This window comes from Euleptes europaea, chromosome 12 (assembly GCF_029931775.1).
Source record: "Euleptes europaea isolate rEulEur1 chromosome 12, rEulEur1.hap1, whole genome shotgun sequence".
In the NCBI taxonomy this organism is placed as follows: Eukaryota; Metazoa; Chordata; class Lepidosauria; order Squamata; family Sphaerodactylidae; genus Euleptes; species Euleptes europaea.
The window spans coordinates 26,612,309-26,627,274 of record NC_079323.1 but is presented as its reverse complement, the minus strand read 5'-3'; the positions used below and the strand labels follow the sequence as shown (position 1 = coordinate 26,627,274).

Sequence of the window (14,966 nt, the reverse complement as noted above, 5' to 3'; positions counted from 1 at the left end):
ATTGAAAAGACCTGAGTAGGATTTCTCAGTGTGTTACTGTTACATGCTATGATGTTGGTAGACTAACAGAGAAATCCTGAAAGGGGAGGAGGGGCAAAAGGGATTTGGAGCCAGTGTGACCCGTATGGCAGCGTTTCTCCGGCTCAAGGGCTCACACCAGTGCCAAAGGGGGTGTTCCCAGGGTGAAGCTGACTTTAGTCAGCTCACTGAGCCCTTCTGCCCTGGGAACGCCCCCTTTTGCCAGCGTGAACTTGCGCCTGCAAGAAGGGAGGCACAGCCCTGTGAAACTGCATGGAGGAGTTTCACACAGTCTAGGTAAAATCCCCATTTTCAGCTTGCTGAGCAGCCCAGCAAGGCAGTAAATGATCCCCCCCACCTTAGGATTGCGCTGTAACACCCATAAAATTTGAACCCTTGTATATTTAACCTTGTCCATAGAAAAGAAATTACGATATCATGCATTAGTGACCAATAACCTTCTTTCTTATTAGTGAACAGAATAGTTTTGAATTTAAGTTTTAATCTCATACATTCCAGTTCAGAGGACTATGGGAAGAAAGATGCAGCAATTTAATCATAACACCACCCAGGTGACATCTGTACCAGGCAGAATACTACTGTTATTTTGCTGTCTAGTTGCTGTTGCTAAGAATGATGAAGTAGCAAAATTACATTTTCCCATTATTATTTCCAGACACATCCTGGCAATGGTTTGTTGACTCTAATAAAGCTTCAGACGAAGCTGTCAGCAGAGGAAATGGCAGAAGGAGAGCAAAGAACCACCACCACCACAATAAATAAATGTGAAGCCTAGGTGATAGGCTGTGCATTTTTCGATAACATTTAATGTGAGTTTTTCAAAATCTATCATAGAGCTACAGCTGAATTCCAGAGGGATAAGTGTATTCTATCAAGTCACAGTACTCAAGACTTTGACAAACACAAACATATTATGAAGGATTAAAGAGACAGAAGGCTTACCTGCTATAGTATTGAGAAACATCAAGTATTCAAAGTTTGAAATCTCCCGTCGCTGCCACCGTTGAGTCATGTTAGAAGATTTATAAAGTTGACGGGGAGTAGCCAAAGAAATCCGCCTAGGAATTAAATTTTGAAGAAATGTATTCTAAATATTTGTTTCTATGCTGACGCCAATAGAGCAAGTTTCTTGGCATGATGAAACTCAGAATTATTTATTTGCTTGCATTATTGTTGACAATAAAAATTAAATCACTATCACTATTATTAGAAAGTGGATTTTGGGAATATAATTATTTTGTTATATTTTATTATATATAAAAATATATACTCACAGTAATGCTAGAGGCTCTTCTTGTATTTTTAGAGTTAAAATATTGAGTAAGCAGGCCAACACAGAGTAACAATGAATTAAACCCTGTTTATTTCAACTGGGTTTACATGTACATTGTGTGATATGCACTGGACTATAGGTTGAAAGTACAATCCAAGAAATTTAGAGCTAGTTTAGTGGATAGGTCTCTTGTGGATTTAACAGCTGGATCTACTTTCATGAACCATGGCTGGCCTGAGGCAGAAAATACAGATGTCATACATCCCAACCATAGTGCTGATTCACAATATATCTTCACTATATGCGGTGGTGGAAAGGGCCGCCAAGTCTCAGTTGATGTAGAGTTTTCAAGGTAAGAGACAGACATTACCTGCCTCTGGGTAGCAACCCTGGACTTCCATTGTAGTCTCCCATCCAAATACTAACCAGGGCCAACCCTACTTAGCTTCCAAGATCTGAAGAGATTTGGGTAGTCTGGGACATCCAGGTCAGGACTCTTCACAATATACCAAGACATTTAAGAAAAGCAATCCCATGGGTAGAATGGGATTTTATTCTATAGGGATGATTGTGAATGCAAAATAAAGAATATTCTGGATAAGCAAAATTGCATAAATGTTTGAAGAGGGTGGGAGCAGAGCTAAATTTTTACTCGGGCTGAGGCTGAGACTTTCAAGTGTGCCTTTATTCTGTCAATCTGTGTCTCAAATGTTTTTTCCAACAGTCATCCATTTATATTCTCAACCTTCTTTCCTTCCTGGTGCTCACCTGTTAGCTCTCAACCTCTCTCATGCTCAGCTGTTTCCTTCTCACTCTTCTATTCCCATTCTCCAGCACTTGCCTGCTCAAGTACTTAGTCTCAACCTCCTCTTCTCCTGTTAGGCATTACACCTCAAATTTCATCTGTTGCCTAGATGGCTAGATAAATGCCTATGGCACTAGAATCCTAGAAAAGGTATGGTTTCTCTGGATCATCAGTAGCAAGAGGTTGGATGAGGAATAATTTGCCACAAATGAGTGCAAAGCCTGTCCCCTGGAAAGCCTGGGTAGAGTGCTGGAATCCTATAGAGACTGACATAGAAATTTGTGCAAGATGACACTACATCCCCAGATACTTGGCAGCCGAAATGCAATACGCAAGCAACAGTTTAGGAGCTCATGAGAGCAACTAACTCCATTTGAGATGGGAAAGACTCTGAAATCTTAAATGAAAGCACAAGAGACAATAAAAAAGGAGACAAGATATGAGAAATGCAGAAGCACGGTGGCACCATTGGCTTTTCCCTGGCCATCTAGGCAACATATGAATGGCTGACAGGAAGAGCTTTAGGCTAAGTACTTGGGCAGGTGAATAAAAGAAAGATTCAAAATTGGTTTGGTGGTACCATGTACAGAAAAGATTGAAAAATAACAATTATGTACTTGTTTTGAACTTTCCTTAGTGCTGTCATATTGGAAAGGTTTTTTGTTTGTGTGTTTGCAAAAATCTGAGGAAAATTCAAAATGAGTACATAATTTGGAGTATTAACAGGTTTTAATGTTTTCTTACATGCTGTCCACTACACTGATTTTGTACCTTTCTATTATTACCTGTAATACATGTTTACACATTTCTTTTGGTATTTCCTCATTTTTGTACTGTCTGTATTGAAGACTTGCTCCATTCTTGTTGGTTACATGTGAGAGCGACCCAGCTAAAGCAACAATTTACTAGCTTTGTTAGGTTTGTTAGAAATAAATGGTCAAATCAGTCCAACAGTGCAACCCTTAAAAGAATTACACATTACTGACTTGAGTGGACTTAGGTGTAGCATCTGTTTAGGATTGCATTGTAAAGCACATTATATTAACATGAAGAGAAAGGTATTTGACAAGAAAATTGTGCTTTTACATCCTCTTCCCAACAGCCTCCTCCTGCAGTGATCTATTTTAAAAACTAGAAGGACTTTTCTTTGGAAAGAAGCAAAAGGTATAGATATGACAAAGGTAGGAAATCTCTTCCACACATCAGAATTCTTTTAATTTCAAACTTTAAAAATTGATCAGGAAATCCAGTTTAAAGTTTAAATGTAAAATTATTGCCTGGTTTAAGTTATTTCTGTAAGTGAAGGGAATTCCAACATATTTCACAACAGCCAGACCAAAAATGTGGAATTCTTGAAAAGGAGGTATTGCATATCTTATAATTTCAGCAAACAATAAAAATGTCTTGGGCTTCAATTTGCAGCCATGCATAAAATTAAAAATTTCACTTATAAAGAAGAAAACCGATGACATTAGACTTGCCAGTTGGAAACAATTCCTAACATTATGGTTACTTTAAAGATGCTATTTCTTCCAAGCTAAAAGCAAGATGGATATTGGCCTAAGTAGGCTGCAGAAGCAAAGAACGGTTTCATTAGAATGTGCATCCCATTCAAGACATTCAAGGCAAATGATGTAATTGTCCCACCAGGGATGGCACTGGCAATTCTCAACAAGTTCTATGTCCAAATTTGGTATATAGTTTTCAGATAAAGAACTGACAGCAGGGGGTTCAAAGAGCAGTGTTGAAGACACTAAATTATTTGGAATGAGAGACCACAATGAAATATTGAAACTACTGTGTAGTTAGACTAACGCTTGTCCAAACCATTTCAAGGTGGACAAATTATATTTCCAAGTAATTCCTAATTGTTACGTGGGATTTAGAAGGTATATATATATCTATATCTGAAACAAATAAGGCCAATTCACAAGAAAACATAGCTGTTTTCTATGAAGGCTCAGCGCTCTCTCTCTCTCTCTCTCTCTCTCTCTCTCTCTCTCTCTCTCTCTCTCTCGCTAATAGATCTGTATCCCACTCCACAAACAAGTGGCAGCTAACAGATAACGAACCAAACATTTTTACCAATAAAAATAATCAATAGTAAATAACTAACAGCCCCGCAGGATAAACCTTAATTTATCTTCAATGATGGGCAAGGAACAAATGGTACTTGAAGTACCCAGCCCCACCCCATACAGAAAGCAATAGCCAGCACTTTGACTTGTGCCCAAGCAAATGTGCAGCCAGTAACTGGCACTTGTCAGTAATTTAGCCACATCATTTTTGTACCAAATGAAACTTCCAAATAGTTTTCAAAGGCAGATCCCCAACATGCTGCAGGAATCTTGCTATCCATGCCATCAGTGACATTTTTCCTTCAAGGATATCATCATTTTATCATCATAACGCTTTGAGAGAGAACCAAACTCATCCAGTGAGCATTCTGGCTGAACTGGGATTTGAACTTAGGTTTCCCTTGACCTTGCCCAATACTCTAACCACCACAGCACCACCCTGGTTCTCAGGATGTGTAATCCAGTCTGACTGTGATCACAGCATGGATAAATACGACCAGATCCTGTCTGCCAAGTAACAGCGGCAAGCGAGATTGGGCAAAGCAAGTACATGCCACCCAGGAAGTTTGAACCTCCTGCAGGGAGAAGAGATCATGCTCTGAAGCTATTTCACAGAGAATACAATCATACTCAACATAGACTAGCTCCTCAGTATTATTTGTAAATACCAAAAATATTTATACCATGATGAGGTATTGCTCTGTGTACTGACAAATAAATCGTTTTTCTATTATCCTGGAAATCCCTATGTCAAGCTGATTGACCTAGAACCAGTGTCAGTTATAGGCTGGGTAAGAATCAAATGAGATTTACTTCATTGATACAGGTTCTAGGTTAAACAGTTGAAAAACATTTTATTCGTTAGTGCACAGAGCAACAATGCATAATGGTATAAATGTTTGATATTTACTAGCATTACAACGAAATTGTACATCAGATCACTGCCTAGCACAAATTAATGACTATAATGCATTGACCAGTAGCTTAGTAGCTAGCACAAAGGACTGTCCTAAGACTGTAGCTAGAAAAAAATGACCATCTCCTGATGGAATGTATGGATGATGAAGCTCACTATGATGATAGCTGCAAGTCTTCAATAACTTCCTGTGCCTTTCCTCCCAGACACAATTCAAGCTTTTAGTCTTGAAATGACATATTTTTGTGAGGCATATACTTCCGTATACTTCCACATACTTCGAGAATCTCTATTACAAGGGTCGCCAGTGTGGTGCCCATGGGTGCCATGGCGTCCATCAACACCTTTCCTGGCACCCATCAAATGTTTTTAGATAGTGGTAAGGATCAGGTGGGGTTTTGCCAGCAGGGGTTCTGATTGGCCTTTAAAGGTCTGATTGGCTGTGTAGATTTTTAAAAAATGCTGCAGCACAAGGATCTTCACTGCATGACTAAAGATAAGGTGTGTGTATGCAAGAAAACGTTTTAAACAGAATTGTCATTTTAAAAGACGCCTTGAAACAGAGCTCCTGCCTCAAATGGTGAAGAGTTACTGTTAGAGCTATGCATAGTGTCACTCCCTCACATTCTGTGGTTGGCCCTGCCTCCTGCTGCAGCAGTTTTGTAGTTGTGTCCACCACACTCTGTCCAAGGTGCCCACAGGCAAAAAAAGTCTGGGAACCCCTGCTCTATGATAACTAAAAGTGCTTTCTGCATACCATTGATGTACAGAGCTGGTACATCCAAAGTACACAGAAAACCATTATTAGTGATTAATCACGTGTTTTATTTAAATATCTGTAGACATTGGTTCTTGTAGGTTATCCGAGCTGTGTAACCGTGGTCTTGGAATTCCAAGATCACGGTTACACAGCCTGGATAAACTACAAGAACCAATGAACTCTGACCGTGAAAGCCTTCGACAATATTCTGTAGACATTGTTACCTATCCTGAGCCTGCAGGACAGTGTGGAATAGGAAATAACTAGACAATTAAAATGTCAGCATGATGTTTTGTATTTTAGAAGCCTTTATGAAAAAAAATATCTCGTCATCCATCACAAGTCTTTGATGAGACAAACTTAAAATATAAACAAACAAAAGCCACTTTAATTCTATTTTACAAAAGAAGCATGCTACCCAAACATATATGTAATTTATCCCATTCATGTGTGACTAGATAGCTGTTGCTCCCTTTAGAAAAGCAAAGAACTAGGGCAACCTACTTATTTTTAGGCATCACTTGACTTCTTTAAGGGATTTTACTTTCTGTGTGCTAACCTATGATTTGATGGAACATGTAGCAAAACAAATCTCTTCAGAAAGCTCCCTACTGGTAAGATAGCTGAAGAGATTCAAAGAGTGTGAATTACTGTAGCAGTGTCAACTAAATTATGCACAGTAAATTGGTTCCATGGCCGTGTTTTTCTGATAATGTAGGAAGGACATAATGCTATGGTATTTTTCTAATCTGCCCAGCTTTGATCAAGCCAAAGTTCTCTTTGCATATACCACCACAAATGTTGATATGAAATAATATCTTTATTTTTTTAAGAATGGCAACATCTCTGCAGACCAAGGAATTAAATCTCCAAGTACAGATATATCACCATAACTAGAATTTCTATGAGATGTAGCAGACTGTGTCTTATAAGTCTAGTGATTTAACTAAATATTTCAGCTAACTGAATTGCTGTTTCTTAATAATTATTTTATGACATTTTCCACATCATAATTGAAAACTAAAGGAAAAATTTGTATTTACATTTGCTAGGCATCCACAGTGCAGATACTAGCAATAACTCAGTTATCCATAATAGAAAACCTACATGGATGTGTTTATATTGTATCTACAATTGAGCAGGGGGGTGGACCTCATGCCCTGTACAACCCCTTCCAACTCTATGATTCTGAGATTCTAAATACACAAGCAAAGAGAAAATAAATGATTTTATATTACCTTGCTTGTGGCAAGCCATAGCTGGTTCCCACTCCAACGCGAGGTAAACTGTATACAACTTTTTTGACTGTTGCTTGGTCAGGAAAATTAAACATTACGGAGGCTGTAACACAAAAACAATTCAGAAGTTAGAAATCTACCAAAATACCAGATAAGTGTTTTTGTGCAGTTTAAATGTTCCTTCAAAATAAAACAAGTCAGCCACACTTTTCTAAGCCCTTTTCTCTTTAATTTCACATAGCAATGTTCACCAAAAGTATGAGAAATAATAATAGTATTTTTCATCCCACTACTGTAGATTCTATATTTATTTATTTTATTAATCTTATATCCTGCCCTCCATCTCTGTTTTTCCTTGGCTGCATATTGTGTAGGCATTGTTGTACACTAGTAATTATTCAGAATACAAAGCCAGAGATTGCTTCTTGTACTGCTCTTTTCCCATCCTTCATCTCTTCAGGGCCCCGATCCATAAGCTTCTAACTAGAAGTAAAAATGAAAACTTCCCAAATGTTGACATTTTTGCTTGAGGAGACATTCCTTAAAAGTTGTATGGAGAAATCAGTTCTCAAAATATATAACAAAGCTTACTTCTGTTTGCCATGAAAACTTCCAAAGCTGTATTCTGAAGAAGATAACGCCTTGAGAAAACAGCCCGAATTTCACTAAACATCCATTTTCCATGAAGGCCTTCTGTGTAAGCAAGAACCTACAAAAGAAAAAGAACATTTATTGATGACAGATTATCTGTTATTAATAACATAAAAGCCAACTGAATACTTAGAACTTGTTCATATGTTGTTTCCCATTAATCTGGGTAGTCACATCCTAAAAGCTGACACCCCCCTCCCTGCCAGATAAACGATCACCCATATATCTTACAGGTAGTGGGATGTACTAAGCAGAATTTCGATACAAAAATGAGAGGAAAATATTTTTAATAGTGGGAAATAATAGGTAAGTGATTCCACAGGAAAGCACAGAGAAAACAAAACCTGCCCCAATTTATTTATTTATGAAACAACCAGAAATTGTACTCAGGATTGAGACCTGTTTTGTTACTTTTTATTACTATTGCTGTTATTCTTACATTTGTATCCCACTCATCTTCAAGGAACTCCACAATGTTTTCTGTACACAAACACTACAAGGTGGGTTAGGCTGATAGAAAGTGGATTTGAGTCCAGGTTGTCACACCGTAAGCATTGCACCATATTGATTCTCATGTACTGTAACTCTGCCAGTATCACCTCTCCATTCCCCAAAAAATCTAGCTTTCAAAGTCATGGCAGGGAAAGTACAAAATGTATCACTCAAACAAATTCAGAAATAACAAAGTTCAAGTGACTGAATTGTGTTACAATTTCTCAGTTCTCTGTTTGTAGCGTGACAACTGGAACAGCAAGGTATTATTTTGACCGATAGGATGGGCAGCAATGTGCTAATTTTAAAAATTAAACATTCAGACATTTAAAAGCAATTTTTTTTGCCTGTTCTTAAATGATAATGTCAACACCAGAATTCATAAAATGGCCTAATATCTAAGGCTGCAATCCTAATCAAGCTTGTGTGTGTGTGTATGTAAAGTCACAGTGGCCTATCGTGACCCTGCAGGGTTTTCAAGGCAAGAGACGTTCAGAGGTGGTTTGTCATTGCCTGCCTTTGTGTGGGCTGAGAGAGTTCTGAGAGAACTGTGACTGGCCCAAGGACACCCAACAACAGGCTTCATGTGGAAGAGTGGGCAATTGAATCCAATCCTCCAGATTAGAGTCTGCCACTCTTAACCGCTACACCACGTTGGCTCTCAATCAAGCTTACTATGGAGTAAATCTTATTGAGTTCAATGCGATTTACTCCTGAGTAAACACGAATACAGTTACACAACACATTCAGCTGAAATACACAGTTGCCTTGTGCATATTTGATTAACGTTTAGGGTTGCCAACCTCCAGGTTACAACTGATCTCCAGACAATAGAGATCAATTCCACTGGAGAAAATGGCTGCTTTGGAGGGTAGACTCTATGGCATTATATCGTTCTGAGGTCCCTCCCCAGGCTCCACCCCCAAAATCTCCAGGTATTTCCCAACCCAGAGCTGGCAACCCTCATTAATGTTGGAAATACATTTGTAATCCATGCACTTTATTATTTGAGTGTGCAGCAAAGAAACGTCTATGAATGAGTTTGTAAAAAAAAACAACGGTTCTTTGTTAACCCTATAAGAGGGTGGATGGAAAAATGTGGAGAACCTTTATGATTTTCAGTGTGCAAGAGGGAAATGGTTCTAATTCTCACAACAATTCTAGTCATTCTTTCCTTTTGTTCAGTGATCTTCGATACATAGGTGAGGGCCTTCATGTGCATTCCATTGCCTCACCCTATACAGCCACCATTTGGTTTCATTTTGGAAGCATGTGCTGTTAGTGTGCATGCATGGAGAAAGAAGTCACCATGTTCAGTGCCTTTTTTGCACATACTCCGAGAGGAGTAGCGGGATGGTGAAGTGAATCACTCAGGGGCAGAGAGGATTCCTCTTTAGCACGGACAGGTTCAGAGACCTCCTCACTCCCCATAAAAACTCTATTGCCTTCTCTCTCTTACCTCAATCACCCTCTCTCTTACCTCAATCACTCTCTCTTACCCCATCCTGCCAGCAATTCTTCCAATGATCCATACATGTCTGAAATGTGAAGATCTCTCTAATCAGTGAGGTCATAACTATGGTCCTCCTCTTCTAAACCTATAACTCCAATGATATATAACTTCCTGACATGAGGTTGTAGTTTGTAGGGATCCATGATGTTGCCTGGGTATTAAAATTTGATCTTTTAAAATTAAAATTTGGTAGTTTTAAAATAGTCGCCTTCTGTCACTTTTTATTACTGTATACATTAGATAATAGCTTAACAAAAAAAAAAAAAGAAGAGGTGAAGGTGATTATGACAATTCATAAAAGGATATATTTTATCTCAAACTTTTACATTACAGTACATAATACAAATTGTCCAGACTCACAAAACACTGTAAATTATTTATTTGCATCCTTTGGTAATATGTTATTCCAAATACAATTAAAGCAATCTTTACAGAAAGAGTTCCCCCCCCCCCAATATGATGCAGTAACTATCTTAGCAGCTATAAGCAGAGCTGATAATAACTCAGTGACTGAAGAAGCTACCAGTCCTTTCAAATATCCTAACAGAATTATCTTAGGCTACAGTGATATCTTACTAAGTAACATATCATTAATAAATGGAATCACTTTTTGCCAAAGTGGGTTAAGTTTTGGACATGACTACAATACATTTATCAAATCTGCATGTGCCCAATCACATCTCCAGCATACATACATTTCTATATATAATTGCTACTTTATGAGGAGTCAGATACCATTGAAGAAATATTTTATCAAACATTATTTCGAACTCATTGAAATTAGTTTCACAGTGACATTTTCCCAGATCCATTTCTATTTCTGAAAACTCAAACCAGTCTTTTCCCTATTTTTTGTGCAGCTTCAAGTAGAAGTATCTAAAGTTAATAACAGCAAGTAAACCTGAACTATTATTCTGATAGAAACATGATTTTCATTGATTGTGGATTCAAAATTTGTTATTTGTCCATAAATCATTATGCTTTCTCAATGAAGCAGTATTAACTAATTTGAAAAAAAAATGAAAATGTTTTTGGATTCTAGTAATCAGTATGATTTGAAAATAAAGACCAAGAAGCAGTAGACTGTACACTTTCACATTTATTTTAAAGTAGCAACACATAAAATGTTTGAGATATGGGATCTGAGATCTGCATTGTTCGTTAGGGACGTCCACTCAATAGAGAAGAAAAAACATGTGGCCTAAGGGACAAGGGTATTCCCCCCACTACTTTCAAAGTTGCAAACAAGGGGATTTCTCTCTCACACAAACAGATACTCTCTCTTTCTCTCCCCGGGCCACGCAGGAGCTGGGCTCACGTGCTCAGTCGTGACTGATTGGCCAGAAGAAGACCCTGCTTGGCCATTGATTGGCCGCGGAAGAATGGTGCTTACTAACTGATGGTTTTGCTGCTGTGCCGAACCCTGAATTTGCCAAATTTATTCGCCGAACACCCCGAACTCGCCAAATTCGGCTCCCCGGTTTCCAGCCTTTTTTGAGTTCGGTTCCATCCAAACTAAAAACCGCCGAATTGGGGGAAATTCGGCTGTTTTTCGGTTCAGGCCAAACCGAATTGACAGCCCTAGCTAGGGTTGCCAACTTCCAGGTACTAGCTGGAGATCTCCTGCTATTACAACTGATCTCCAGCCCATAGAGATTAGTGCCCCTGAAGAAAATGGCCATTTTGGCAATTGGACTCTATGCCATTGAAGTCCCTCCCCTCCCCAAACCCCGCCCTCCTCAGGCTCTGCCCTAAAACCTCCCGTCGGTGGAAAGAGAGACCTGGCAACCCTATGTTTGGCCCTTATTCTTTTCGTGTAGTACATTGTGTTCTAGATTGCACTGACCAAGTGATGGTGGGACTGATAGAATCGAAATCCATTCCTGTAGCTATGTAAAGTATGTTCAAGATCCTTGGTGAAGGGAAATTAGGGTTGCCAGGTCCCCCTGGCCACGGGTGGAGGATGGGGGAGTAGGGTTGCCAGCTCCAGATTAAGAAAATCCTGGGGATTTAGGGATGTAGCCTGGTTGGGACAGGGACCTCAGTGGGATACAATGCTACAGAGTCCACTCTCCAAAGCATTCATTTTCTCCAGGGGAATTTATCTCTATAGTCTGGAGATAAGGTGTAATTCCGGAGATCCCCAGGTACCACCTGGAGGCTGGCATCCCTAGGGAAAACACTGGTAAACATTAATCATGTTTCAAATTAGTGCCAACATTTCCCTTAATGTGAGAATTCAGCCAGACATCATCTGACGCTTTAGCTCCTTGGAATGTTATGTATCAGTGTAGAAATCATCCCACTTTTTACCTGTTCAAGATTTAGGGTTGCCAGGTCCCTCATTGCTACTGATGGGAGATTTTTGGGGCGGAGCCTGAGGAACACGGGGTTTGGGAAGGGACTTCAATGCCATAGAGTCCAATTGCCAAAGTGGCCATTTTCTCCAGGTGAACTGTGTCGGCTGGAGATCAGTTGTAATAGCAGGAGCTCTCCTGCTAGTACCTGGAGGTTGGCAACCCTATAAAGATTGTTTGTATGCTAGAACAGTTTAAGGGAAAAACAAAAGCAAAAAACCAAAATCACTGACCGTCTGACCTGGTGAAAAAAATCTTTCCCAACCCCAAAATAGCAATAAAACCCTGAGCTACTTTTAATTTCCAGATGATCTCTTCATGTTTTCCTTGATTGAGGAATTAAACTGTATATTTCTTACCTGTCTTAAACAAGTTAATATGATTTCTTGCTTGTATATTTAAGTATCCTTTCATATATGTTCTAGCATTTATAAGCCCTTACTCCTCTCTTGTGGTACACTGTGTTCCAGACTGCATTGACCAAGTGGTGGAGGGACTTGGGGAACTGAAAGTCATGCTTAGTGGCAGAGATTGGCTGACCTTTTAGTTACTTTGAATGCTATGGGTAGGTGAAGAAACCATACCAATACCCCTAAGCCAGGTTCCCAGGCCCCCTCCTGCCATATAGCCCTCTTTCTTGACTGAATTCTAAGCTCCTGTCTTAAGCGACAGTAAGGGAAATATCATCTCTGATCTGAAACATGATTAATATTAAACAGCATTCCTTCTTAACCAAGATTATCAAACTCACTTTACATGGATACAGGGAAGCATTTCCCATATCATTGAGACAATATGAGAAGAGGCCCCTAGAGTGAAAAAAAAATGTAAACACTTCTGTAGCTAAGAGAAACTTCTTGTAGTCCAAATCCAAGGAATATGCTGTATGATAATACACGGATTTAAATATGAATATCAAACAGGTCCATAACAAATCACAGTGGGTGAGGTGATGGGGGGGGGAATGATGACTACCCTTTAACTCCATCCATAGGCATGTCTCTCTGCAAACCAGCCTAGAAGAGAATCAAGAGTAGAAAACAGCACCCTAACATGGAGTGTCAATGTGGTGGATTGGTTAAGAGCGGTGGTTTGGAACGGTGGAATTTGATCTAGAGAACTGGGTTTGATTCCCCCACTCCTCCACATGAGCGGTGGAGGCTAATCTGGTGAACCGGATTGGTCTACACATGAAGCCAGCAGGGTGACCTTGGGCTACTCACACTCTCTCTGCCCCACCCACCTCACAGGGTGTCTGTTGTGGGGAGGGGAAGGTGATTATAAGCTAGTTTGATTCTTCCTTATGTGGTAGAGGAAGTCGGCATATAAAAACCAACTCTTCTTCTCTGCAAGTCATGAAGATGGCTCCTAGAGGATTAACTTGCTCAGGCCAAGGACACACAGCATCTTTTGTTATTTTTTGTCATTAAAAAAATAATTCCTATATTCTCTGTTCTGAAATGTTTTTCCTATGTGTGTGTATTTTAGAATATCATCACTGATGGCTTCCCACAAAGGTGTTGAACTTCAGTGACTGCAAGAGGAGCCAGAACAGTATCTCCACTTCCATAACACGATGAAATCTGCAGATACCATGTGACAAATTAAAATACTAGCATTCTCCTTCTGAGCATTTCAGGAGGGACGTGATTTACAGATAGGAATAAGTTTATTAATAAATAAATAATATTACTTTAGTGCTATATCTGAATTTGAGTATTCTTCCATAGATAAACAAACAGAAACAACAATAGAAAACTATCTTGTAAACTGCAGATACTAAAAACTATTTCCTTCCTCTTTTGGCTTTCTTGGTGTTTTCCAAAATTGTGTATGCTATGAACAAATTTGAGAGATTTCAAATGAACAAATTTGAGAGATTTCAGACCAAAGAACTCAACAGCTGCATTTGGGTTTCTTTGGGCTTTATCTAATGTTGCATGCACAACCATAATTAATACTAGTAATAGAATAATTTGGCCAAAGGCAATGACATTAAAAAACTATTATTAGAACTTACTTGCAATGTTTGTGTTCCATTAAATAGCTTGCATTCCCTTCTCTCCAGCTACTATTAGTCAATACCAATCTTAATGTTGATTGTTGTTCCCCTGTGGCTATTTTCTGCCTATATACTGCTGGAGAACATAATGGTATAATAAGGCACATATGGCTAAACGTGAAATTCTCAAATAAACTAGTATCTACACACTCTGAGGGCAAAAAAACTGCAAGTCCAAATTTTAAAAAAATAATTGTAATAACTCATCCTTTAATATTTCTGGTTTGCTTTCACTGCAATCTTGAAGAGAAAATCCAACACATGCCAGATGACAACTGAGAACTAATCCCTTTCCTGCAGTCTATTTCTTTTTTAAGAACTGCAAAGCAAGGTCCAAGAGACAGCCTCTGATGCATCTCAAGTCCAGTACATGCCTTTCAAACCTAATCAAGAGGGTGCAAAAATGTATATAGAAAGATGAAAGTGCCTTTGCCTTTGTAACATATGGCAAAAAAGCAGGAAAAGGCTGAAAGAGATGTTCCATAGGGGAAGGTTAAGTCTGATGCTAATGCTTATTTAAAATGGTGACAGTCTGGAGTAGTGAAGCCTTGCTGGGCTGCTTTAATTTCTCCCTGGAATAGCTCTCTCCCAACCTTCTGCAGCACATCAAAGTCTCTGGAGCTCAATTAAAATTGGATTATATTGAAATGCTCTATCTATGGGACTGTGCGCTCACTAACACTTTTCTTTCAGTAATACTCCAGATGACAGTTGCCCATCCCAATTTAAACAGTTGTCATAGAGACCACAAACTAAAGCAGCGGTAACTAACAATACAAAGG

General features: G+C 39.0%; 1 protein-coding gene across 3 annotated transcripts in view; it reads right to left on the bottom strand.

Moving 5' to 3' along the window:
* The window catches only part of NBEA (neurobeachin), a 433,179-nt gene that overhangs the window by 100,501 nt on the left and 317,712 nt on the right, over positions 1–14,966 (bottom strand). For all 3 annotated transcript variants that reach the window (XM_056858518.1, XM_056858519.1, XM_056858520.1), the window contains 3 exons: positions 7,701–7,818; positions 7,110–7,212; positions 982–1,097 (listed from right to left, as the gene is read on the bottom strand). In XM_056858518.1, coding sequence (XP_056714496.1) covers positions 982–1,097; positions 7,110–7,212; positions 7,701–7,818 — 337 coding nt within the window. The remainder of the gene's footprint in view (positions 1–981; positions 1,098–7,109; positions 7,213–7,700; positions 7,819–14,966) is intronic.